Here is a 24782-nt window from a genome sequence, read left to right on the forward strand (position 1 = left end):
CAAGTACAATTAAAAACCACTCTAAGAGACAGGGCTGGGGTAAAAACACAAGCCTCTGTCATTTCAAAGCCTGCGTTATTTCCCCTAAACCATATGGGTCCCTCTTGGGCAAATGTTCATTGGCTGCGTTTCCATATACTATTTACTCTTCATTCATATTGTATGACCTTACTAATTCAGAAAAATTGGAGGGAAGAGAAAATGACGAGTATGAATCACAGCCTGAATTTTACCGTACATTTTCGAAATGTACATTTTATATTGAAGTTGATGTGTGTTTTCTAATTATGACGTCTTTAACTCTTGAGATGTTTTCATCCATAAGCCAAGAGGAAGATAATAATATCTTTTTTTTCTAGCTTGTGCCTCATCTCATCTATTACTTATAAGTGTATACACACACACATATATATATATTTATACACACACACACATACACACACACACATATATATATATTTATACACACACACATATACACACACACACACACTTTCCAATCTTTCACCCCAGCAAGACCCCTATTTTATATGTAAATGAAAGGGAAAAAACCTTGAGCCTCTGCTCTGGGAGAAGGAAATGAGCCACACAGCCTGGTACTTTCATATAAGATAAAGGCTGTGACCCCAAGCCCTGCCTCTGGCAAAGTGGAACAGCACTAACAGGAAGAAAAGAGTTTGTGGATTCATCAAATTATCTGCGTTGCCTTTGAGGTTTTATTTGCAGTGAAGGCCTACTCATAAATATATATATATATATATATATATATATATATATATATATATATATATATATTTTTTTTTTTTTTTTTTTTTTTTTTTTATTCACCTTCTAAGACTCGAATTTCATGGAAAACAAAACGAGGCCGAACATCCTCAGGGCTCCACCAAAGGGTTTCAACGTCTTTGTCTCACCACCCCAACAGGACCCCTGTGGGGCATCTGTTGCCAAATTTCTCCACCAGGTAAATAGATAAAGCTGTCTGGTCCAGGGGTAACGCCCAGCTGGTGTCCCCTTTGCGGCACCACTCCTCAGCTCATAATGGGAGCTCAGCTCACCTTCTGTGGTGTCCCCAGGTGATGAGGCAATCACCTCTTTGCGTCAGAACATCAGTAGCTACTTCTTTAATACTTCATATTTATTCTATGGAAGGAATCATCCCACACAGTTTGAATCACGGCCCCAAGGTCCACAACCACTGGGCTAAATATCTGCTGCTGTTGCTACTGGCAGGTGAAAAGAAAACACAGATTGGGACGTGCATAAGGAGAGGCAGTGGAGAAAAGGGGACACGACAGTATGAGGACAGAGGATACCTTCAGGGTTATGGTGACAGGATCGTCCAGGACCTGGACTTGAGTCCTGGGTTCTAGTGTTGAAGACAGTGAATTGTTGTCATTAGTTATTAGAGCATCTGCTTCCCTCTTATGAGAGGAAGTCTAGACGCAGACTTCTAAGGGGGGGGGGCTTCTTTGGAGGGATAGGGGACATTTTCTTGGGGCTTGTATTTCTAGTCTTATTAAAATAGCACATTTTTATGATAAGACTTTATCAGGATGGTTTTATGGTTCCCATGAAGTGGTATTTTAATCTGACCGCAGAACAACATTTAATCACATATAACCACCCTGGGTCTGGCCAACCTATCATCCCTGAAATTAAAAAAATAAAAAATAAAAAATAAAAAAAGAAAGATCTTCCCGATAGTCTGGGACAAAAATTAAGAGCTCTTGAATGCTTTCTGTGTGCTGGGCATCGGGCTGTCCTTTCTGTGTCTTATTTCTTTCTCAGAGCAGCTTCATCAGAGCGGTTTCAGATCCCCAGTTTTACAGATGCAGAATCTGAGGAACGGATTCAATAGTTTCTCCCATGTTATTGACCAGTGAGCTGGCGAACAAGAACAGAAACCCAGTTCTTACAAGGTTGGGGCCCAAGTTCCTTCCAAGCTGGCCACATGCTTAATTATCAGGGAGCATGTATCTCATTCCCAATGGTCGCCTTAACTGTGTTTTATTCTCTGATGCGCCCTAAGTTATGTTTTACCTCCTCATCCCCTCTATTTTCTTGTATATCCTCAATTGAAAATGCTACTGGTGAGAATATTGGCCCCCTCTGTGTCCTCAGAGAAGAGCCGTCTTCTCCGTGACCTCACCCTGGGTTCTATCTCAGCTTTTGGCAACTTCAAACTTTTTAAGCTTGAAGCTTTTTAAGGAGTAACAGATTGATTAAAGAAACTTTGAAAACCGCAACAATTATCTCCAACATTATGCGATGTTTATTGCCTACCAGACTCTGTGCTCGAAGCATCATAGCTCGTGATAACACTCCAGTTTCTATACGAGTGCCTGAGACCCAGAGAGGCCCAGGCACCTGTCCAAGGTCATTGGACTGTGAGAGCCTGGGCACAACACTGTTGGGTTTCTGTCAATGGGGAGAACCTTAGGATACCTGCGGATGTGAGGGTGATGTTCTTTCTGCAAGTATTAATCTATTCACTTTCTAGAGTGGAATTAGAGCAGGAAGAAAGACGGGGACAAAGTTAGATCTAGGAAGTGAGAAGGAATAGATGATACACTATCTGATACGAGGTGTGTATAAAATAAGATAATGTGTGATGACAGCCCAAAGACCCTAACGTATCCATTATCCATTCTGTTAGTGTGAATAATAAACATTAACTATAGATTTCCCTCCTCCCCCCCCACCCCCCTCCCTGAATTGTGTGAAGAAGGAACTTCTAGTAGGTTCTCCTCATCCTTTGGGGAAGCTAATTCTCTGGGATAAGGGAACAGAGTTCTTACCAAACTATTTACTTTTTATTCTTTTTCCCCTCTGCTTTCTTTCTCCTTTCTTCTTCCCTTCTACAGCCTAAGTGTACAAATACAGCTCAGATAGTCAGGGAGTGTGGCAGGGACGGACCCTGGAAAAAGCATAATTGACACTCTTGAAGGCTAGCAGAACGGCCCCCTGGGAACCTGGGCCGGAAGCATCATTCATTCAGGCGGTACTACTGAGCATTTGTTCCAACTCTCCCATTTTACCGATGGGGACGCTGATTATTTACCCAAGAGCGTCTAAGTAGCTGGTCGCAGAACTGGTATAGGATCCGTGTTTCCTAACTCTAGTTCAGTAACAAATTATTTATTATTATTTCAAGTTTATTTATTTATGTTTAGAGAGAGAGGGTAGAGGGGCAGAGAGAGAAGGAGAGACAGAACCCCAAGCAGGCTCTGCACTGTCAGCATGGACCCAACGCAGGGCTCCGTCCCACAAACTGAGACCATGACCTGAGCTGAAATCAACAGACACTTAACCTACTGAGCCACCCCCCCAGGTGCCCCGTAATTTTTTTTAACCCCAGTGGGACTGTAATCCTTTGGTTTGTATCTGAGTTGTTATTAAATATGAAAATCTCAGGGGTCCAAGTGTTTGGCCAGATCACTCCATGTTTTTGTTCCCTTTCCCTTTGCAGTGAGCTTGGTAGCTGACTTCTCAATGAGTTGGTCCGCTGATCTGTATTTGTAGGCACTGTTCTTTTTCAGAATTTATATCGCTTCCAGCAGGCAGAGCGTAGAATGGAAGTTAACAGCACAGGTCCCACGGCCAGGCTGGCTGAGTTGGAAATCTGACTTGGCCACCTATTAGAAGCATGCACTTGAGCACATTGAATGCGGTGTGCCTCAGTTTTCTTATCCATGGAACGGGGGGGGGGGGCAAGGGCACTTTCCTCGTGGAATTAATGGAGGATTAAATTAGATAATACATGTACAGGTGCTTTGAACAGTGCCAGACATATAATGACTAGCATTTATTAAAAAGGTTTCATGATTATAATATCAAATACCCACACTAATAATTCATCATTAGCTACTTGTGTCCAGGGGTACAGGAGTGCTATAATTCAGAAAAATGACGTTGCCACTGGTACAATATAAATAGAAACAACTCTCCGTTGCTTCGTTTAAAGGTTTGAGACAACCCAGTGTTTCTGGTGGGGTGGATAGATACCTACATCGTATTTTTTTCTGAATCAGTGCCATCCTGGAAAATTATATACTATTTCTATGTAAGGAAATCTTACAAAATTAAGTCTTAGCAGAGACTCAATTGTATACCCATTGTTGGAATATCAAGGACGTTTTAGAAAGGAGAAAACAGATCATCTACTAATCCCCCTGACCGGCCTAGTTTCATTTTTATATCTTGTCTTCATTCTTTACCCATATATGTGCATATTTTGCAGCATTTCTCGTATAGAAACTGAAATTCATTTTCCCTTTATATCGTGTGTCCTTTTGATTCCTGTATTACCATCAGATTTTCTTTTCATATTGTAACATGTCTTATTTTATGGATGCCTCACGTTGTACTTAACTAATTTGCCTATTAATGAGGTTAAGGTTATCTCCAAATTTTCGGTATTATAAGAGAAACCTCTTAGGAGAATCCCTTGCCTGGAATCTTCTTCACTCCTGCCCCCACCTTGAGGAATGGTGGCTGGGGCCAGCTACCTTGGCTTTATGGTTCCCCCTCTACCGTGATTCCCTTCCACTTGTCTATTCCTGTTTTTCTCTTGAGGATACAAGAGCCAACTACCTATCAAAGTTACTGATTTTTAGGGAGGTCTTTGTCCTCGATCGTAGGTCTCCCTGCACATTCCAGCTGCCTGTATGGCACCCGCACCCTAGAGGGATATGTTGTAAATCTTGGACTTCTGCTTTGGTGGGCAGAGCGAGGAAGTATCGAGGCACCACTCAGCACTATTAAAATAACAGAAGCGTTTGTGGACGTGAACGGTCCGGCAGGGCCAACCCTATGTTGTGTCATAAATATGAGTCACTCCCAGTTTCATGCTGCTGATAAGACACTTTGGAAGGGACATCATTACAATAACAGCACAAAGAGTTAGACTTTGGGAGATGCTGAGTGATACATGTTTCTGTGTTCCTCCCTCCCCCTTTCTTTTTTTTTTTTTTTAACGTTTATTTATTTTTGAGACAGAGAGAGAGCATGAACAGGGGAGGGGCAGAGAGAGAGGGAGACACAGAATCTGAAACCGGCTCCAGGCTCTGAGCTGTCAGCACAGAGCCCGATGTGGGGCTCGAACTCACGGACCGTGAGATCATGACCTGAGCCGAAGTCGGACGCTCAACCGACTGAGCCACCCAGGCGCCCCCCTCCCTCCCCCTTTCTTAAGCCCTGGGGTTTCAGGGCGGTGTTCAAGTCTTCTGAGCCCTGAAGCTGGTGCAGCCCAAAGAATGCATCAGAATGGAAAGACTATTCCCATTAGTTCTTTTTGCCAAATTGAGGTAAAATGCCCTTTAAATAGGAGCTAATTCTCCAACAGATAATTAGCTTGTCTTCCTTGATAAGGTATGTGAATTGGATTGCATTTATTATAATTAATCTTGCATGTTATGTAAAAAGTGCATTCGCCTGCCCTTCTTAGGGGCCCTTTATTCCTACCTTGAGGGTGGCTGGCACCCCCCACCGCAACTCCAGTGAGAACTGAATGAATTGGAGGAATGCCAACGTGACGGGCCGCTCTCCCTTGTAAAAGCTGGGAGAAGCTGAATGTGGGGCACCACGATTAAGACACAGAGCTTTCATATTAATATCGACATTGTTTCCACCCCCCCCCCAAAAAAACCCCAAAACCAAAAAGAAACCGTGGAGAATGTTTTGGGGCCTGAGAATCTCATGCTACAAAGCGGCCTGAATAATTGCTTGAAATCGGTCTCCTGCTAGTGATATTCTTCTGGATTTACAGGACACAGCTTTTTCTAGGAAGTGAAGGGGGTGGGGGGGCAGGTAACTGGTTTGGTAGACTTAGCTGGTGGCTGGGCAGTGACTCTGGGAGGTGGCCTGGGGTGAGGAGGGGCTGCTCAGTGACTCAAGAAGCCAAAACTCCTCCCTATGGTTTTTCTCCCCCGGCCCCCCTTTAGTCCCCAGCCATTCACACTTGCCCCTTGCAAGTGGCACTTCTTCATCTGGCCGCGCCATGATTTTGGGCATCTTTCCCCATTGAAAGCTGTTGCCCACAGTCCCTTGATTTTGCCGTATGAAATGTACGTTGGGGGAACGCCCGGGTGGCTCGGTCCATTGAGCGTCCAGCTCTTGATTTCGGCTAGGTCATGATCTCACAGTCGTGGGATTGAGTCCCGCGTCACGCTCCTGGCAGAGTGTGGAGCCTGCTTGGGATTCTCTCTCTCCCTCTCTCTCTGTCCCTCCCCTGCTCTCTCTCTCTCTCTCTCTCTCAAAATGAATAAACATTTAAAAAACAATGAACACGTGTTGGGGAGACACAGGAGCATGGGAGTAGAAGAGCCCACTAGGGATGATCTATCCGAAAACCTCTCTACTCCAAGCTACAGTGGTTCTTTTTCTGAGAAAAGAGGGGCTCTTTCCTGTTCTGTGAAGCTGACCGACAGTGTGGCTTTTGGCATTTCAGATTTTAGTCATTTGCCACTGCCTCTACCTACGTGTGAGCATGTGCACATACATATTTGAGTTAACATTTATAAAAGGGGATGGGATGGCACTAAGCACTAACTCATTTAATGGAAATAACAACGGCTGTTTTCTCTGTCTGTGCTATCCACTACGGGAGCCATGAGTCCCATGTGGCTACTGAGCCTTTGAAATGGGGCTAGCCCAAACTGAGATGTGCTGCACGTGTAAAATAACACCGGGTTTCAAAGACGTCGTGTTAAGAAAAAAAGTAAGGGGCGCCTGGGTGGCGCAGTCGGTTAAGCGTCCGACTTCAGCCAGGTCACGATCTCGCGGTCCGTGAGTTCGAGCCCCGCGTCGGGCTCTGGGCTGATGGCTCAGAGCCTGGAGCCTGTTTCCGATTCTGTGTCTCCCTCTCTCTCTGCCCCTCCCCCGTTCATGCTCTGTCTCTCTCTGTCCCTAAAATAAATAAACGTTGAAAAAAAAAAAATTTAAAAAAAAAAAAAAAAGAAAAAAAGTGAAATATTTCATGAACTGTTTTAACACTGATTGCATGTTAAAATGATACGATTTGAGGCATGTTGAAGTAAGCAAAATGTATTGTTACGGTTAATTTCATCAGTTCCTCTTTACTTTTTTTTTTTTTTTTAATTTTTTTTTTTTTTTCAACATTTATTTATTTTTGGGACAGAGAGAGACAGAGCATGAACGGGGGAGGGGCAGAGAGAGAGGGAGACACAGAATCGGAAACAGGCTCCAGGCTCTGAGCCATCAGCCCAGAGCCTGACGCGGGGCTCGAACTCACGGACCGCGCGATCGTGACCTGGCTGAAGTCGGACGCTTAACCGACTGCGCCACCCAGGCGCCCCTCCTCTTTACTTTTTTACATGCAGCTACTAGAAAAGAATTTTGTTACATAGTAGCCAGCATTACATTTCTTTTGAGTGGTGTTGATCACTGTATAACAATAACAGTATTATCTAGACCTACTTGTTAGATGAGGAAACCGAGAGCCAGGTTAGGTCGATAGCCCAAAGTCACACAGCAGGAAGTCAAACTCAAGAGCCGTCTGACCCCAGGGCCCATGCTCTTCCCCACTAGTGAACTATACTATAGAGAACTTGTCTGGCTTTTGTCCTTGGTTCCTGGGTCATAACCTCTAATGGCAACCAAGCTTATGCTAATGAGATGGCTTATGCTAATGAGACAGCTTATGCTAATGGGATAGTTTTTGCTAGTGAGATGATTCCCAATAGGGGTAGGCCATTGGAAAGACAAAGAATGCCATTAGGGGATGGGGGCTTTGTATTAGTTAGACCTCCTCCTGGTAAGAAAGGGGAGCTGGCAATTGAGTTCAGTCATGTGACCAAATGGTTCAATCAGTCAGGCCTATGTGATGAAACCCCAGCAAAAACTCTGAACACAAGAGCTCAGTTCAGCTTCCCGATTAATGAATGCGCTGATGTGTTTGGAGGGTGATGGGGTCCTCAGGGCGTAGAAACTCCGGTGTTTAGGACCCTCCCAGACCTTGCTCTCTGTGTCTCTTCATTTGGCTCGTTCTTATTTGCATCCTTAGAATAAAACTGTAAGAGTAAGTATGGCATTTTTCCTGAGTCCTATGAGTCATTCTAGTGAATTATCCAACCTGGGGGGTTTGAGTGTGGGAGTCCCACAGCTTTTGCCTATCGGTCAGAACTGTGAGTGGCCTGGGACTCCCAAACTTACGGCTGGCATCTGAAGTGAGGGCAGTTTTGGGGGGACTATGCCCTTAACTTGTGGAATCTGTGCTGATTCTGTTGTTAGTGTCAGAGTTGTGCTGTAGCCTTACAAGAATAGACACCTTTCATCTGGATATATATTTTAGGGGCACAGTGCCTGGGAAAGCAAGGTTCTGTACCTTCACTTGCTGATCTCCCTAACCCCATTTCATGGGTGATGGTGGCTAGTTCCATTCTAGACACGCAGAATGACTCAGCCTTTGAGTCATTAACCACTAGCCAATGCTTTTGACCACTAGGTTCAGCCCAGAGACGGGAGACGGGGAAGTCTCTGAGACCAGCACAACCAGTCTCCTCCAGCCTGCAACTCGTAGGGTCCCCTCTGTGTCTTCATTTCCAAGACAGCACCACTCGAGTGCTGGGGACATACGTACTGGCATCTACTTGATTCTGGAGACTTTTAAATATTGATGTTGGGATGGAGATCCTTATAGGAAACTGATGTAGGTTGATGCTGTGAGTAAGGAGTGTTTTCCATGGCATGTTTTTTTTAACAGTTTGCATCGTCTAGAACCATACTTTGGTAGTCTGTGTTCTGCTACATCTTATAAATGCTGTGCTCAAATCAGCTGTTGTCTTTTCTTTGGAAACTTTTGTTTGGATTTTTAAGCCACGATCCTGTGTGTTTTATCTATTGATTTTTGTTTGGTTTCTCCTCCCCTGCCTAAAATAGACCCTGTCTCTTGCCTGTGGTCCTACTAACCATTACCCTTCTGGTCATACTCAGGCCTGGCCCCAGTCCTGCAAGGCCCTCTGAGGTCACCAGCTCCTGGAAAGTGGAATCCTGCAAGGGCATCTTGGGGCTGCCCTCAAAGGCACATTTCTAAGAAGAGACAAACTTAAACTCTGTATTGTTGTATTGCAATGTATATGTATATATATATTGCCTATATATATTTCCTGTGTATACATTCAGGTTTGAGGTTTGGGGAACAGGTTACTCTCAGGCACCTCTCCCTGCCACTCTCAGTGACTGTGGGGGTGTCAGCCAGTCCTGGTTTCTAAAAGGGAAGTGGGTTCATCAGAAACAAGTAAAGAGGTACAGAAAGTTAGGCGTTCCATTCTCACTCCCTGCCCCTGAGCCTCTCACCTTCCAGAAAACCAGAGGCCCCTTGTCTGCCTTTCGAGAGCACCCACAATGTTATTCCTGGGAGAGATCCCCCCTCCCCCTTTTTTAGGGAAGAGGAAGCTCCTATGTTTGAAGAAAAAGCTCTTGTGATGTAATCATGCTTTACAATGGCCTTAAGATTAAGTAACTTACCCAAAAGTGCATGGTTAATGACAGGGGTAAGAGGAACCCAGAATTCCTGATTTTAGATCCAGCGTTGTCTCCCTTCAACAGGAAGCAGAAGAAATAGCCCCCAGGGGTGGTGAGAACTCTCTGTCTGCACCATCTATCTGTTCCTGCTCACTGTGCCCCAGTGGGAGGGCCAGTCTGTATGCTCAGTACCAGCCTCCAGCTCATATTCAGTGCTTAGTGAACGTGTGTAGAACTGAACTGGGGGCCCCTTCCACTGTCCCACGATGTCCCACAGGCTGCTGTGCCCTCCTGAGCCTTTTTTCCTCCTTTCCATCAATCTCCACTTTGTCTTTCTTTTTTTTCTTTTTTCTTTTTTTTAATGTTTGTTTCTTTTTGAGAGAGAGACAGAGTGAGAGCAGGGGAGGGGCAGAGAGCGAGGCAGACACAGAATCGGAAGCAGGCTCCAGGCTCCGAGCTGTCAGCACAGAGCCCGATGCGGGGCTCAAACTCACGGACCGTGAGATCATGACTGATCGTGACCGACTGAGCCACCTAGGTGCCCCCGTCCTCTCTACTTCTCATCACTCAGAATGTCCAAGGGAGAGGCATGGAGAGAGGAGAAAGCGTTAGAAGCCACCAGATATAAACTGTCTTGGGTCCCAGCCCTCCCACGTCATAGCCAGTCCCCCGTAGGCTGTTCATCTCCAGAGACTTGTTGGCCCTCCTTCCTAGCCAGAGAGTGACAAGATTTCTGTGTCCTCATGCTGAATTCACCTGTTTGGTCCTACACTGCCTTCCATGAGTCACAGCTTGATGGTGTCATTTCAGGTTACTCTTTAGTAGGTTCTTAAAAGATTTCTGCCCGTCCCTTTGTTTTCTCTAATGTTCCTTTATCCTTCCTTCTTTGTCTCATTAGATTTATCTTCAGAGACATATGTCTGTTTTTTAATCCCTCGAATCCCTAACATTATGCTGAACCACACATAATAGGTGCTTGCCAACTAAACGGCCTTTTCTCATCTCAAGCCAAAGGTCATGAATCTAGACACATTTAATGAGCGTCTATACAAATCAGGTATTGCTCCAGGTGCTAAACAGTCAACCCCTTTATAATTTCTTTTCATAACTCCCAGTATTAGCTCATTAAGAGTCGCAGTAACTCCCTTGTTCCCCGTTGGCACTATTATTAGCCCCATTTGACAAATGAGGGAACTAGGGTGCAAAAAGGGTAAGGCAGCTTTGCTAAGATCATACTAGAAAGTGGTGGAGGCAGCCTGAGCCCCGGCACAGTGAACTGTTAGGCTCTGTTTCCTCAAAAACAAACAGCATATGGACATTCTCGGGTGGGGGTGAGGGTGGGAGAAACTACATTTTACTAACAACAACCCACCGGCAAAGAACTAAGAAGCAACTTCAGATTGTGATAAGTGTTTTGAAGACAACAAAACTTTGAAACTGGATGATGTCACGGAAGAGTGCCATCAGAGGTCGGTGGTAAATTGGAGGCCGGGACGACCCCCGTGAGGAGATCACATCTGACCTGCGTTCTGAGCCACCTACGTGAGAAACGAGGGGAAGAGAGTTCCGGGAGGAGGGAACAGCGTGAGCTAAGGGAGGCAGACCCCCCCCCCAGGCCTGGCACACTCCGAGACCGCTGCCCTCGTCCTTGCCATCGTCCATCCATATCTGGTTTATGGAAGCTGTGTTGAAGTTATAGAGTGCCAGACCTTGGGGCACAGATTATCCACACTCCCGACTTCATAGAAGTGGCAACAGGGGCCCCCAAGCTAGAACCCAGGATCACTTCAGCACAGGAAGAAGGGCTGTGTTTCGAGCGCTGGCCGTTGGGACTTCTGTCGCCCTGAGCAGTGGTGGGCATTGGCATCGCATTCAAGGGCGTGTCGCCGGGAAGTCCGATGGTGTCCCATGTGGGGGGCATCCCAGGCTGGCTCTCCATTGCACATGTCCCAGGTTGAACCGACCACTACTCGGCTGGCCCTCCACCGCATCCCTATACCCTCCCAGCCCACCTCCTCAGAGATGTACTGGCCTCTTGGTTGTTTCCCCCTTAATTTCAGAAGGTGGTCCACTAGGTGGAGACGTGCTAGCTTTTGACCTGGTGTGACCCCCTATCTCTCTCAGTGCTCCAATGAGGTCTTCCCTGGCTTCCGGCTGACCTTCCCAAGCTCAGCCCTCACTCTGTGATCTAACTGTTGGGCATGGGCGGCTGGGTGAATCCATTGCAAGTGGGGCTCACGCCCGCTCTTTCTGGCAGTTGATCGCTAATGCCCAGGCTTGCTGAGTATTCTTGCCAAATATAGAATTCGGCTCCGTGACTTGAGGAACTTGTTGCTATGCCTTTCGCGAACTGAAAACATTGGTTCTGTAAAACAATTCAGATTTTGATGTTGACATTTAATCTTTTCCCCTACCACTTCCTGAATTCCCTAAGCTAGAGCCTTTGACCTCCAGATCATATTAAACCATCGTCATACAAGCTGTCCGGACACAGGCTTTCATTCAAAGCAAGCTAAGAGGCACACAGGATTTTTGGCCGGGCACTTCTTCCAAACACGATGATAGTGAACCCCCACCCCCACCCCTACCCCCCTGGGGCTTTATTTGTGTAACTTTGCCTTGCTTCCTGCCTTTCCTCCCCTCCTCTTGTCATGGATGTTTCCAGATGACCTTTTGTGAATGTAATTTCCAATGAGAATGTTTCACAGTAGAAATATGCTCTCCCTTGAGGCTTGTTCTTGATATTTCTAGAGATTTATTTAATTGGACTCTACTGAAATCCCATTGGGAAACATACTTTTGCTGTGAAGTTGTGATGTGTTTAATTTGGGGTCTTAGACAAATGTCGGTCCTCAGGGGAGGTGGACCGTTAAGCAGCCGTGTTCCTTATGTCCAGTGGGGTTGTTTAATGAATAGCTTCACTGGGCTTTCCTCTGTTTGTTTGTTTAGCAATGCTTCATTATTTAAACTTCTGCACTGAAAAGCAAAGAATGTTTTCCCTCTCTTCAGAGAATTAAACAATAATGGAGAGTATCTGGTTGAGCTCTTGGGAAAAATATGGCTTTGTGTTTTATAGCACTCTCCTATTAACATTCTTCCCTCTGCAGCCTTCCAGTATGATCTCATGGATTTTTTTTTCCCCTCCCTTAATCCGTCTTGATGGATTAACGGGTATTGAGCTTTTTAGGGAACGGAGAAGGTGGAGCCCTCGCATGGTATAGAGTAGCGTCCCAAATACACGGAAATTCTCCAGCAAAAATGTTCTTTGGCCCAGGAGGATGTAGCACGGAGGGCATTGGGTCAATGCTGATCCGCAGGGAGGTCGGGTGTCTTTGGGAAAGGAATGGGCTTCTCTGCTTGCAGCTGGTTCATGGAACTAAGGTTCTGGGAGGCTCCAGGGACTTGCTTCTGATGGCTATGCTGGTTCTTTAGGCACCGTCTTCCTCCTGACCTTGGAACATTTCTGGTTCGATTTTAAGATCTTAAAATATGGTACCAACTTGGTTTGGCTCCCAGGGGCCAGGGTCTCAGGTAATTGATAGGTTTGGGTGTGGTTCTTCAAAAGTAGGAGTTACAATTTATATTTTTAAAAAGAAAGCCTTACTGGGAATTTAAAAGACTGTATTAGTCTGCAAAATACCACAGACAGAGTCACTTAAACAACAGAAGTGTATTTTCTTACGGTGCTAGAGGCTGGAGGTCTGAGATCTGGGGGCCAGGATGGTCAGCTTCTGGTGAGGGTCCTCTTTTCCTGGCTTGCAGATGCTCGCTGTGTCCTCAGTGGTCACAAGAGAGTCACCAAGCTCTCCGGTGCCCCTTCTTACAAGAGCATTAATCTCATCATGAGGACGGCACCTCCATAACCTCCTCTAAACCGAATTATCCCTCAAAGGCCCCATCTCCAAATACCACCATGCTGGGGGGTCGGGCTTCAGCATGTGAATTTGTGGGGTGGGGTAGGGGACACAATTCAATCCACAGTAGGTGCAAAAGATGTAGTTTGGGAACGAGAAGTCATGATTTGGGCCCAGGTTTTAGAGTATAGGTAAATTGCACCATCTGGTAAATTAATTTTTTTCCCTTTTTCTTTTGATCCCTTTTCTTGTCAAACACATATTAATCCCCCATTACGGACTTCTGAACATTCAAGAGCTTCCCACTGAACTTAGAATAAAATCCTCGCTGCTGAATGTCCCTAAGAGGCCCTCTGCAGACTTCTTTGACCTCCACTGGTCACTCCCTCCCCCCATCCCTCCACCTGCTCATTAGGCTTTAAACATTGGGCTCCCTTGAGTCACCGCAGACCTAGCAAATGTCCTGCCCTTGCCAATGGTGTGGTTCTCCCTGCCTCGTCTGCCCTTCTGGGCCCCCCTCCCCTCTACCCCTTTCCCAAACCAGCTAATGCCTTCTCATCCCCAGAGAGGCCCTCCCTGGACCCCGTCTAATTAGTTCCCTCTCCTAGCACCCGGGAACTGGAGGGCGCCCCATGCCCTCATCATAATTAATCATTACCTTTTTCCTTGTGTGTTTTAATGTTTATCCTCCATCTCTTCCCACTGGACCCTGACCTGTGGGCAGGGAGAGAGGTGGAGAGAGGGAAAGGGCATCTGTGGCACGTCTCTCCAATCCCAAAATGTTTGGGAGGGCTTGCTCTTAGATAAAAGAGATTATAAAAGTGAAACGTACGTAATATCTCTGGTGTGTCCGTTTAGAACAATCCAGAGACTTGAGCTGAGTGTTTGTGATGCGCCTTTCTCCCTGGGAACTGGTTGGTCTGTGCTGAGGCTTTGACACAGTTCAGGGCTGGACGGTCAGAGAAACGAGAAGGGAATCTGAACTTGCAAGTTTCCGGGGACATGGGGCTCGAACTTGGCTGTCTTTCTTCCTGTGCATTTCCCTTCCGTATACACAGCCTGTATTTTGATAGGCACAATTCTTTTTTCTTTTAGGTTTAGTTATTTATTATTTTGAGAGAGAGAGTGCACAGGCCCTGCGATCAAGGGGGGGGGAGGGGCAGAGAGAGAGGGAGAGAGAATATCCCAAGCAGGCTCCCCACCATCAGCCTGGAGCCCAATGCGGGGCTCGAACTCACAAACCACGAGGTCATGAACTGAGCCCATGTCGGACGGACGCTCAACAGACTGGGCTCAACAGACAGGCGCCCCGATAGGCACACTTCTTCGTGGAAAGCTATTTACTTGATTGGATTCCAAAGCCCTGTCATGAAAAGAAAACAATCACTTTCACTCTCTTTCATTGGCATTTTTGTTAGTGGGAGTGAAGCTTGATGTAGAGGCAGGCGAACTCCCCATGAACATGAGATTCCACAGGCTGGTCTTCCCATGGTGCCAGAGTGGGCACCCGGACCCATCCGGCATGGCTGCTCAGACCAGTCCAGACCAGGCTGAAGGGTGAACAGAAGGCTTCTCCCAGCCCCTCAGGCAAAGGGATCGACCCCCAGGAGTCAATGATGCCCACCCCTGCCTTCCAGATGGTTCTTCCGACAGAATGGGGAGAGTGAGTGTGAAGGTGGGGTTCTCCATTAACAGGGCCTCGCTATGTGGGGGTGGGGTAAGGGGGCCTGACCACTTTTCCCACCCTTACCCTGGATTCTTTAAAAATAGGTTTCAGGGGCGCCTGGGTGGCTCAGTCGGTTGAGCGTCTGACTCTTGACTTCAGCTCAGGTCATGATCTCACGATTCATGAGTTCGAGCCCTGCATCGGGCTCTGTGCTGCCAGTGCAGACCCTGCCTGGGATTCTCTCTCTCCCTCTCTCTCTCTCTCTCTCTCTCTCTGCCCCTCTCCCACGGGCTTGCTCTCTTTCTCAAAAGAAATAAATAAAGTTTTAAAACATAATAAAGATAAAAATCGGTTTCAAAAATATTCTGTGGATTCATTGGCAGTCCAAGCAGAAACCAGTTCTGGGTAGAACCTCTCCCTCTCCTCTTTCCTTCCCCTGTTCTCCTGTCGGGTTTCTGAGAGAGGGAGGAGGTAGGGAGGGAGGCAGAGAGAGGGAGAGGGGAGAGAGAGGGAGAGAGAGAGCTGGCTGTGAGGGAGAGGGACCCAAAGCTTGGTCTTCCTTCAAGTCCCAGGGACTCTGGCAGATACCTGAGGGGGGGTCCCGGCTGTGGGAAGTCTGAAATCCTAGTTTGATTCCCACTCACTCAGAAAAGTCATCTGCTCGCTAAAATAACACAAAGCTGTTTAATTGTTGTCTTTGTGGAAAATTACATGACTGTCATCAGCTGTTGCTTCTGGCAGTGCTTTCTGTTCTAATGTAAATAAATGAGGTAACAGATTTAAAGAAACAGGCTGTATTTACATACTTGTGAAGCGGCCTCCCAAACCAGCTGCTTGCGGTATTCAAGCACACACAGATGAGACTGGTGGTATCCTGATCTCCGGGTACCCGTGAAAGCCTTAAAGTTGGGGGTGGTAGGAAGGGGACATGAGAAGGGCGCCTCCCCTCCTGGGAGAAGGTGCCCCTTTGGTGCATTTGAGTGACTTCAGCGGGCTGAAGTGGAATCCCCAGCCCTTTTCTGACCGGTTCTGGAGCGAGGGCACGTGTCTACACCAGAGGCCACTTCCGAGCTAGGCGGTGTGGGGTTCTGGGGACACAGGGGGAATCTTTTCAACTTGGACAGAAACATGCGGGGATCAGCGCTTCTTGGAAGGTGTGCAACCAAAGCTTTGTCTTCAACGTTTAAAAAAAAAATTTTAATGTTTATATTTGAGAGAGACAAAAGTGTGAGCAAGGGAGGGGCACAGAGAGAAGGGGGACACAGAATCCGAAGCAGGCTCCAGCTCCCAGCACAGAGCCCGATGTGGGGCTCGAACTCACGAACCGTGAGATCCTGACCTGAGCTGAAGTCAGACGCTTAACGGACTGAGCCACCCAGGCGCCCCTTTCTCTTCAGTTGTCGGAAGTCGCAGTTCTTCAGTCATTGGATCTTTCCGACTCCGTTCACTTTTTTTGAGGTAAATATTTAGGCAGGGATTTATTAAAACTTCTTTCTGTTGAGGACATTACAAAGATTTTATCAATCAAAGAAGAGAGCAGCGTGTCTTAAAACATAAGAAAGAAGAGCCCCCAAGCAAATTATATACAGAAGTATCTAGAGATAAAAATGAAGCTAAGAGCTCATTGCCAATTATACAAAGATTAGGAAGGAGCAAAAGTGGAATTTCGTTCTTGGTATATATTATAGTCGAGTATTAGCTTATTTGCAGAATGCTAGACTTTATAATCTACCAAGCTGTTTTGCTGGGAGCAATGGCATGTCATCTGAGGGGTACACAAATAAGTAAATTACCCGAGTTATAATGACTGTACAAGCAATGTCTTGCCGGTAGATTATACATGTGTATATATGTACATATACGTGTGTGTGTGTGTATATATATATATATATATATATATATATATATATATATATCTCCAGAAAATTTGCCAGAAATGCATGTATTTTATGCCTGTTTCACAACCCTATATATCTCCCCCTCCCATTCTATTGAAATCTTAGAACATGAATAACTAAATATAATGAAGTGTCCAATGGAGACCACCAACCACAAGACCCGCCCCCGTTCTGCACGCCACTTCCTCCTGCGTTTGTCTAAGCTGGGACCCAACAGCACTGAACCTGACCTTTACAAGAGCAGAGCTGCAGGCCGGCAGCCCGGTGGCATCTTCCAGCACCCTTTCCCTGGGACTGGCGCTGGAAGATGGTCTCCGATTCCCTCCGCGTACCTTTCTTCAAGGTCCCCCCTCCAGCTAAACCTACGACAGCTCTAGAGCAAGGAAAGCCCCCCAACGTCTCCCCCCCCCCCCCCCCCGGAAGTGCTCCTCATCTTTGTCCCCTGCTGACAATTCTTCTCCAAATAGCCACAGGGTTTGAATACCTTCTTAAAGATACCAGGATGGATGTTTTACATACAGTTTCACTAAATCCCTACCACCCACCTGAAGAGAAGTATTCCAGATTTATACTTATGGAAAACTCATCCAGGAGCACCAGTAACGTTCACAAAGCCCCACAGCTGGCACACGACAGAGTCATTTTTCTGAATCAAGGCAAAGCTTTGCCTCTCTGCCTTATATATCACAGATGGCCTTCTAGAGCTGGGTTTTAAGATATATCTGTAGATAATGTGTATCTCCTACCAAAGAGATCAGACAATAAACAAACAGATAAAAACAAAAACCCGTGAGGCAACATGTATCTATCTTTCTGGAACACTTAACGGTATTTACCCAAATAATCAATATGTACTCAGTTGGCGTCAAGATACTGATTTGTTGAGAATTTTAAGCTTAACGTACCTCTTGTATATGTGTTGTGTTTTTTTTTTTCACACTGGGACATTTCACACGTAGGCGATGATGTGATAGGATTGTAGGGATCCTAGGGAGACTCATCTCTGACTCGTGGTCCCGGCCACCATGGCTGCTGGACCCAACCTCCTAAGTCTCTCTCTTCCCTGGGTAACAAAAGTGTTTCTTAATCCCTTTGTGTCCTCGTCTACCTAGTGACACAGTGCTCTCACTTGACTCATCCTCTCTAAGATAGCCTCCCCACGTTGCCTGGGGACAGGATCATATGACAGCTTAGGTGACACCACCTGGCATTGAACTTGAAATCATTCCTACTATGAAATCCTCAGTTGTGTCTGTGGACTATGAAGACTGTTTCATGTGAAACAAGCCAGGGACAGTAACCTCTGTGGTTCTAGCTGGCATCCCCAATATTTCCCCTGTGAGGGTGGGTAATTCTCTGCCTCGAAAAGTATGAATTGACTGTGACTCCCGCTCTATGAGAGTTTCAGTGCTAGAAGCCTGACATCCACTCTGGTTTCTCCAAGCTTTGTTTCTTCCACAAGGATCCTTGTGTGTATAGAATCTGGAGAATCTGCTTCGATATACTGCAGTTTCCTTGGAGGAGCCCCAAAATAGGATCCATTAGGGCCCATTTTACACCGATATCTTTCTCATTTGTCGTAATATCTAACTCATATAGCATCGTATCCATATGAAGAGACCTATGAGATAGATACTAGAGCTAACTACGTGGATGTGGACACCGAGGGGCAGGGACGTTACGTAACTTGCCCAAGGTAACATAGCTAGCTAGTGATGGCAGCCAGAGGTTTAAACCCAAGCAGCCTGGCTCCAGAGTCTGTGTTCTTAACCACGGTCATCAGAGCACCAGTTTGCTTTAAAAGACTCATCACCCAGTAAGGAAAAGTAGACAACAAAAAGGAGTGATCAGCATGCTGTCACTCTTCGAGAAGAGTTCCATTTTCATCCCCCTCCACCTTCCTTTGGGGGCTAATTCCATCTGCTGACCTTCAGTGAGGGTTTTCCTTCAATTTCTGGAAAGTGCTCACTTTCCGGCCTAGCGTGAAACGAAAAAAGCGTGTGCGCGAAAGTGCTGTCCATCCCCAGAATACGGAAATCTCTTGCTTGTAGATTCTGCATTTGGATGTGGTTCTTTAATTTGCCGCCCAGAGCCCTGCTTCTGAATCACATTACAGAAGGCTCCTCTGTTTCTAGGACGGCAATAGTCAACACGGCAACGGGAACTGAAACAAATCTGCCGGGAGGTTTCCCACTCACACTGGGATCCATTGCTTCAGCGGGACGGTCGCCTTGCTGTTGGGGGAAACCAAGGCGACCTGTATTCCTACATATTTTTCTCTAGGGGTTGGGTACGCTTGGTTGTTGCCATTCGGAATCAAAGTGCTGACCATGCTCATTTTGGCAGAGAACCTAGTTTTGCGGATAAGGTTTGAAATGTTTGCCCCCAGCAATGGTGCTCCTGCCTGGAAAATAATTGCACGGTAACTGCAAGCAATTGTGTGCGTAAGAAGGTCAAGATCGCTCGGCCCGGTGGGGACTGGGGAGGCGTGGGGGGGTGGGGGCAGGGATGGGTGTAGAGCACTTTTATTTAAAACACCATCCGCCTCTGGAAAAAATAAAATAAAACAAAACAGGAAGTCAAAAACTATGCAGTCGTTATTGGGAAAGCTAGGGCCAACAAATGAAATCAGATATATTTGTTTAGGCAGGATAGGGAGCTATTTGTTTTCTTTATGATGAAAGTATATTATTTCAGTGTTAAAACTGCTCAGATATGTTTGTCCCTGGTTCTTTTTAAGTAAAAATTTAAAAGGAAAAGCTCTGGAATATTAGCTTCCTGATCGTTGTTTAGGGTCTTCTTTTTTTTTTTTTTTAATTTATTATAATTTATTGTCAAATTGGCTACCTATAACACTCAGTGCTCATCCCAGTAGGCTCTTTATATTAAGAAATTTGGGGGAGGTGGCACCTGGGTGGCTGGGTCGGGTAAGAGTCCAACCTCGGCTCAGGTCACGATCTCGCAGTTCGTGGGTTCGAGCCCCGCGTTGGGCTCTGTGCTGACACCTCAGAGCCTGGAGCCTGCTTCGGATTCAGTGTCCCCCTCTCTCTCTCTGCTCCCCCACCCCCCACTAGTGCTCTGTCTCTCAAAAATGAATAAACTTTTAAAAAATTAAAAAAAAAATTTTTTTTTAAAGATCTTTAAAATGGTAGTTTCCCAAAGTAATAGAAGTAGAAAAGTGCTCACCATGGATAGTTGTTTTCAAGTACTTTATTTTTACTACGCAGTTTAATCCTCAAAATAGTAGTGTGAGGTTGCCCCTGTTTTCTATCTGGGGGAAAGAAATTTGCTCGGGGTCCGGAAGCTAGTGTTGGCGGTGCTGGCGCTCAGACCCAAGGCGGCCGGCCTGAGGACCGACCACGCATGGCACTTAGAGTTCTCACAAAATGCAGTGTAGACGATCAAAGGGAGATAAGGACAAGGAGGGTAATGATTGTGGGGTAAGAAGACATTACGTATCAGATGCCTGGCTATATATCAACATGCTTACCTAGGCTGCTCAGACCACAGCCCTGCGGGCAGGTGACATTACGTCCACTTTACAGATCAGTAAGCCGAAACTTAATGAGGGGCAGTGATTTGCATCAAGACTCGCTGCTCTGATGGGGCAGAATCAACATCACACCCTGGGTCTGTCTGCCTCTATCAACTGCTCTTAACCACCAGCCACTTTGTCTCTACTTTGCTTGTCAGTTATCCTGCTGTAATGTTCTTACGTAGTGAAGGACCAACAGGATGGAATCAAAGCTCCTCACTAGGTGATCAGGCAGTTCAGCCTCTAGTGATACATGGTAGCGTAGGGTCCGGGGAAGGTGGTTGGAAGAGAAAACCGTATCAGCCTTAGTCTTCCCTCTCCTCCTTCCCCGGCTCCCAATTCCAATTCCCTAAGAGCAGAAAAACCATCCTCCCTGCAGACATCTCTCTGAAGAACCACCACGGTGAGATTCGACCCGTTCATTTTGCCTGAAGCTCCCTCCCAGGAGAGTTGTGTAACTGCGGATGTGCATGACCCGTAGGGGGACTGATGCTGAAGCTGGTCAGCAGACTGACGAGTGAACAGGAGGCGATTTCTTCGTGCCCCTCAATGAGAATTCCCTTGTCCAACTAATGTATTTGAGCCCGTGGTATTTCCTTTTCTAGCCTCGTCATCTTCCAATATTCTATGAACGGAGTCCCCACATGGCTGCAACATACAACACACACGTAGTTTTGCACGTGAGCACCCCCTGTGAGTCGGAGCCTTCTGTGTCTGTCTGTCTCACATTCCCTCCTCCCCTCCCCCATGGGTTTTTTTCCCCCATTAGGCAAATGCAAGGCCCATGCCACCTGTTAGCATTACATCATTGGCTCTCCAGAACACAGTTGCACCAAAGGCCTTAAACAAAGTAGTTCTTCTTGTATTGTTTGTACTCAAAGAGCTGATATCATGCCAACTGATGTCATTGTATGTCTTTGTGTAACTGCTATGGCAACTGGGCAGGTGGGGAGCCTCCAGCTGATGTCATTGGGAAAGGAGGTATAGAGACAGAATTTTAAAAAGCTGTACGGTGCTTTTTTTCTGTGTGTGGGTTTTTTTTTTTTTTTTCTTTTTTGGCATGCGTTTTTTTTTTTTTTTTAAACTAGCCGCTTTTAAGACAAATTACAGCTTGAGAACCCTAAATAAGAACAGAGAAAAGTCCCCTCCCCACCCCTTCGAGACTTCTTTTGAGTTTATTTGGTTCTTTCCTCTCATCTTAGATGAAAAAGTGTAACGACTGCCTTTTTCTTAAGGGGAAAAACAAAGTGAATTAGGTTCCCATCACAGAATCAGTGTAAATCATTTACTTGGATTTTATGGAGCCAAAGCTAAGCGGATTTTAAAATAACTCTTTAAAGTCTCTTTCGTGGCATTTGTGATGGTAACAGTGGGTGATTTCAATTTGCTTTTTTTTTTTTTTTTTTTTAAAGTTGTCACTAGTGAAGTCTTTCTGGCTTTCCATTTCCTCTGTCTAGTTGACAAATAATCTCTTAGGGCCCAAACTTTTTAATCATGATTTCGTAGCAGAGTACGCTAATAATATGTAAGGGCAGAGTTTAATTCTAGAAATCCACCAAAATGAATACATAGCTCCTGTTTTTTCTTTTTGAAAAGCAAAGATAGGTTTTGACACTTACAGATGAATGAAATGACCATAATATTACCCTCTTTGAATGATCTTTGTGTCATCGCTGGGCCTTGATGAAAATATGACTTAGCCTGTTGTCACGCCTGGCTGTGTGTGTTTGGGGCAAGAACAACCTGAGACTGTCTAGGTTGTGGCCTGGAGATCCCTGCCCTAGTTGCCAAAGATGAGACTTGAAATGGAGGAGGGCAGGGGCGCCTGGGTGGCCCAGTCGGTTAAGTGGCCGACTTCGGCTCAGGTCATGATCTCGCGGTCCGTGAGTTCGAGCCCCGCGTCAGGCTCTGTGCTGACAGCTCGGAGCCTGGAGCCTGTTTCAGATTCTGTGTCTCCCTCTCTCTCTCTGACCCTCCCCCATTCATGCTCTGTCTCTCTCTGTCTCAAAAATAAATAAACGTTAAAAAAAAAAAATTAAAAAAAAAAAAAGAAATGGAGGAGGGCATATGTTAGGTTCAGAAACTAGAGAACAGGTAGACTTCCTGTGTTTATTTCAACACAACGGTATCCTGTTCACGCTTTGTGTTTCCTGCCTTATCTCCTGAAACTATCAAGACAGATGTAAGGCCTGTATCAGGAGGCATAAATGTCATGTTCCGGAGGCTTTCAGCTTCTAGGAGGTCTCTAACTTCCCCCTCCTTTTAAAAGGAAGGCCAGGGTATCTGGTTGTTTGATTAGAATGGGAGCCCACACGGCGGTAATCATATCAACTCAGGTTTCATAGCCCTTACACGTATATCATGTGATTCGACTGTTGTAACAATCCTTTGGGCTTAACCATGTGTACGATGTATCTAACAAATATTAAAGGAAAAACTTAAACGATACTCTGCGATCCATAAATTTCCTACCTCAAATTCTTTTTTGCATGGTCCTTTAGCTTTTCATCACGTGTATGGTGAATGTTTTGGATTGGATCTGTTTCGCTTAACGTTAAACAGAAACATTTTCTTTGTTTTCAGATCCCTTTCACAACTTTCAATGGCTACGTCACATTCCCTGGGATGAATATATTAACTTTTCCTTTTTTTTTCTTGTAATTTGTTTTGGTTCTTGGCCTTTCCTATAAAACAATAATGCTGTGGTCAACGTCTTGCCACATCTAGCTGGATATGTTTGGTTAGGTGATTTTCTTAAGATACATTCCCATAAGTGACGCTGCAGTCGTTGATGGGGACGTTTGCACACTTTGCCCATGTGCATTCATTCCAGACCCCCAATCACGCTCAGGGGTAGATGCCGTTACCCTCAGTTTGCAGATAGGGAACCGAGGCACAGAGAGAGAAATTAACTTGCCTAAGTCACAGAGCCAAGAAGTTGTGTTACTGGGACGATAGCCAAGGGAATCCGGGCCTTCCAAGGTCCCTGTTCATAGCCACTTTGCCGTGTTGGGAGCAAACTTCTCATTCTGGGTGAGGTAAGCTTATGGAAGAGTGCAAGGCACGTGCCTCCAGTGCCGGGGGAGGTCGGCCATGTTTTCCCTGGCTCTCGAAGTACAAGGTTCTATGTAGGCCACTGAGCATATGGCTCTTTGAAGCAGATCAAATCTGCTGCTGATAAAATTGCCTGATGCTGCATGGAACTCTTTCCAGGGGAACATGGCCACAGTTTGTAGAAAGAGCACATTTCCAAAGTACTGCCTGCCATGGGATCATCTGAAGCTTGTCCTGGATCTCCAAAAGGACTCGCATTGTTGTTCTCTCTCTCTCTCTCTCTCAAGTTTATTTATTTTGAGACAGAGAGAGAAAGAGAACATGGGTGAGGAAGGGACAGAGAGAGGGAGGAGAGAGAGAATCCCAAGCAGGCTCCCCACTGTCAGTGCAGAGCCCAGTGGGGGGGCTTGAACCCACGAACTGTGAGATCGTGACCCAAGCCCAAATCAAGAGTCTGACACCCAACCGGCTGAGCCACTGGGGACGCCCCCGGGCTGGCACTTGGGGTCCGATTTTATTTTCTAAGAGGTGCCTAGGCAGCAAAGCATAGTTTATTTCCCGGTGGGGGGGGTGGGGGACGGTGGCACCGTCTTTCCGCCGGCTCCGAAGTTCTAGGAGTGGTCACTCTCACCTTCTGTGTGTCTGCTCCAGGTGGACTTAGCAGTTTTAAGCAGAACCATGAAAACCTCTGTGACAACTCCCTCCAGCTCCAGGAGTGCCGGGAGGTGGGGGGCGGCGCGTCTGCAGCGTCCAGCGTGCTACCTCAGTCCCTCCCCACCACCCCTGACATCGAGAACGCGGAGCTGACGCCCATCCTGCCTTTCCTGTTCCTCGGCAACGAGCAGGACGCTCAGGACCTGGACACGATGCAGCGGCTGAACATAGGCTACGTCATCAACGTCACCACTCACCTGCCCCTCTACCACTACGAGAAAGGCCTGTTCAACTACAAGCGGCTGCCGGCCACCGACAGCAATAAGCAGAACCTGCGGCAGTACTTCGAAGAGGCCTTCGAGTTCATTGGTAACTATCTCCCGCGGGGGCGGCTCACCTTCAGCCTTCCTTTCCCCCTCCAGCTTTCGCTTTGATAGCGAGTCCAAGGTTGATGCTTGGGCTGCAAAAAAAAAAAAAAAAAAAAAAAAAGGCGGCTCAGAGGTGTTTCCAGGCCTCCCCCACCTGGACCAGCCAAAGTATTCTCCCAAGTCATGGCCCACGGAATGCATGGGAGCCCCTGGGATGGCTTGTAACGAATCGGTGATTCCCTTTGGTCGGGATCTGGTCAATCAGAA

The 24782-nt window shown here is 46.4% G+C and overlaps 1 protein-coding gene across 1 annotated transcript in view; it reads left to right on the top strand.

The window, feature by feature from the left end:
* The window catches only part of DUSP10 (dual specificity phosphatase 10), a 41355-nt gene that overhangs the window by 10855 nt on the left and 5718 nt on the right, over positions 1 to 24782 (top strand). The window contains exon 3 of the mRNA XM_086694471.1: positions 24145 to 24516. Within this exon, the coding sequence (XP_086550597.1) occupies positions 24145 to 24516 (372 nt within the window). The remainder of the gene's footprint in view (positions 1 to 24144; positions 24517 to 24782) is intronic.

This window comes from Puma concolor, chromosome E4 (assembly GCF_028749965.1).
Source record: "Puma concolor isolate L17-30 chromosome E4, mPumCon1.1.hap2, whole genome shotgun sequence".
NCBI classification, from domain to species: Eukaryota; Metazoa; Chordata; class Mammalia; order Carnivora; family Felidae; genus Puma; species Puma concolor.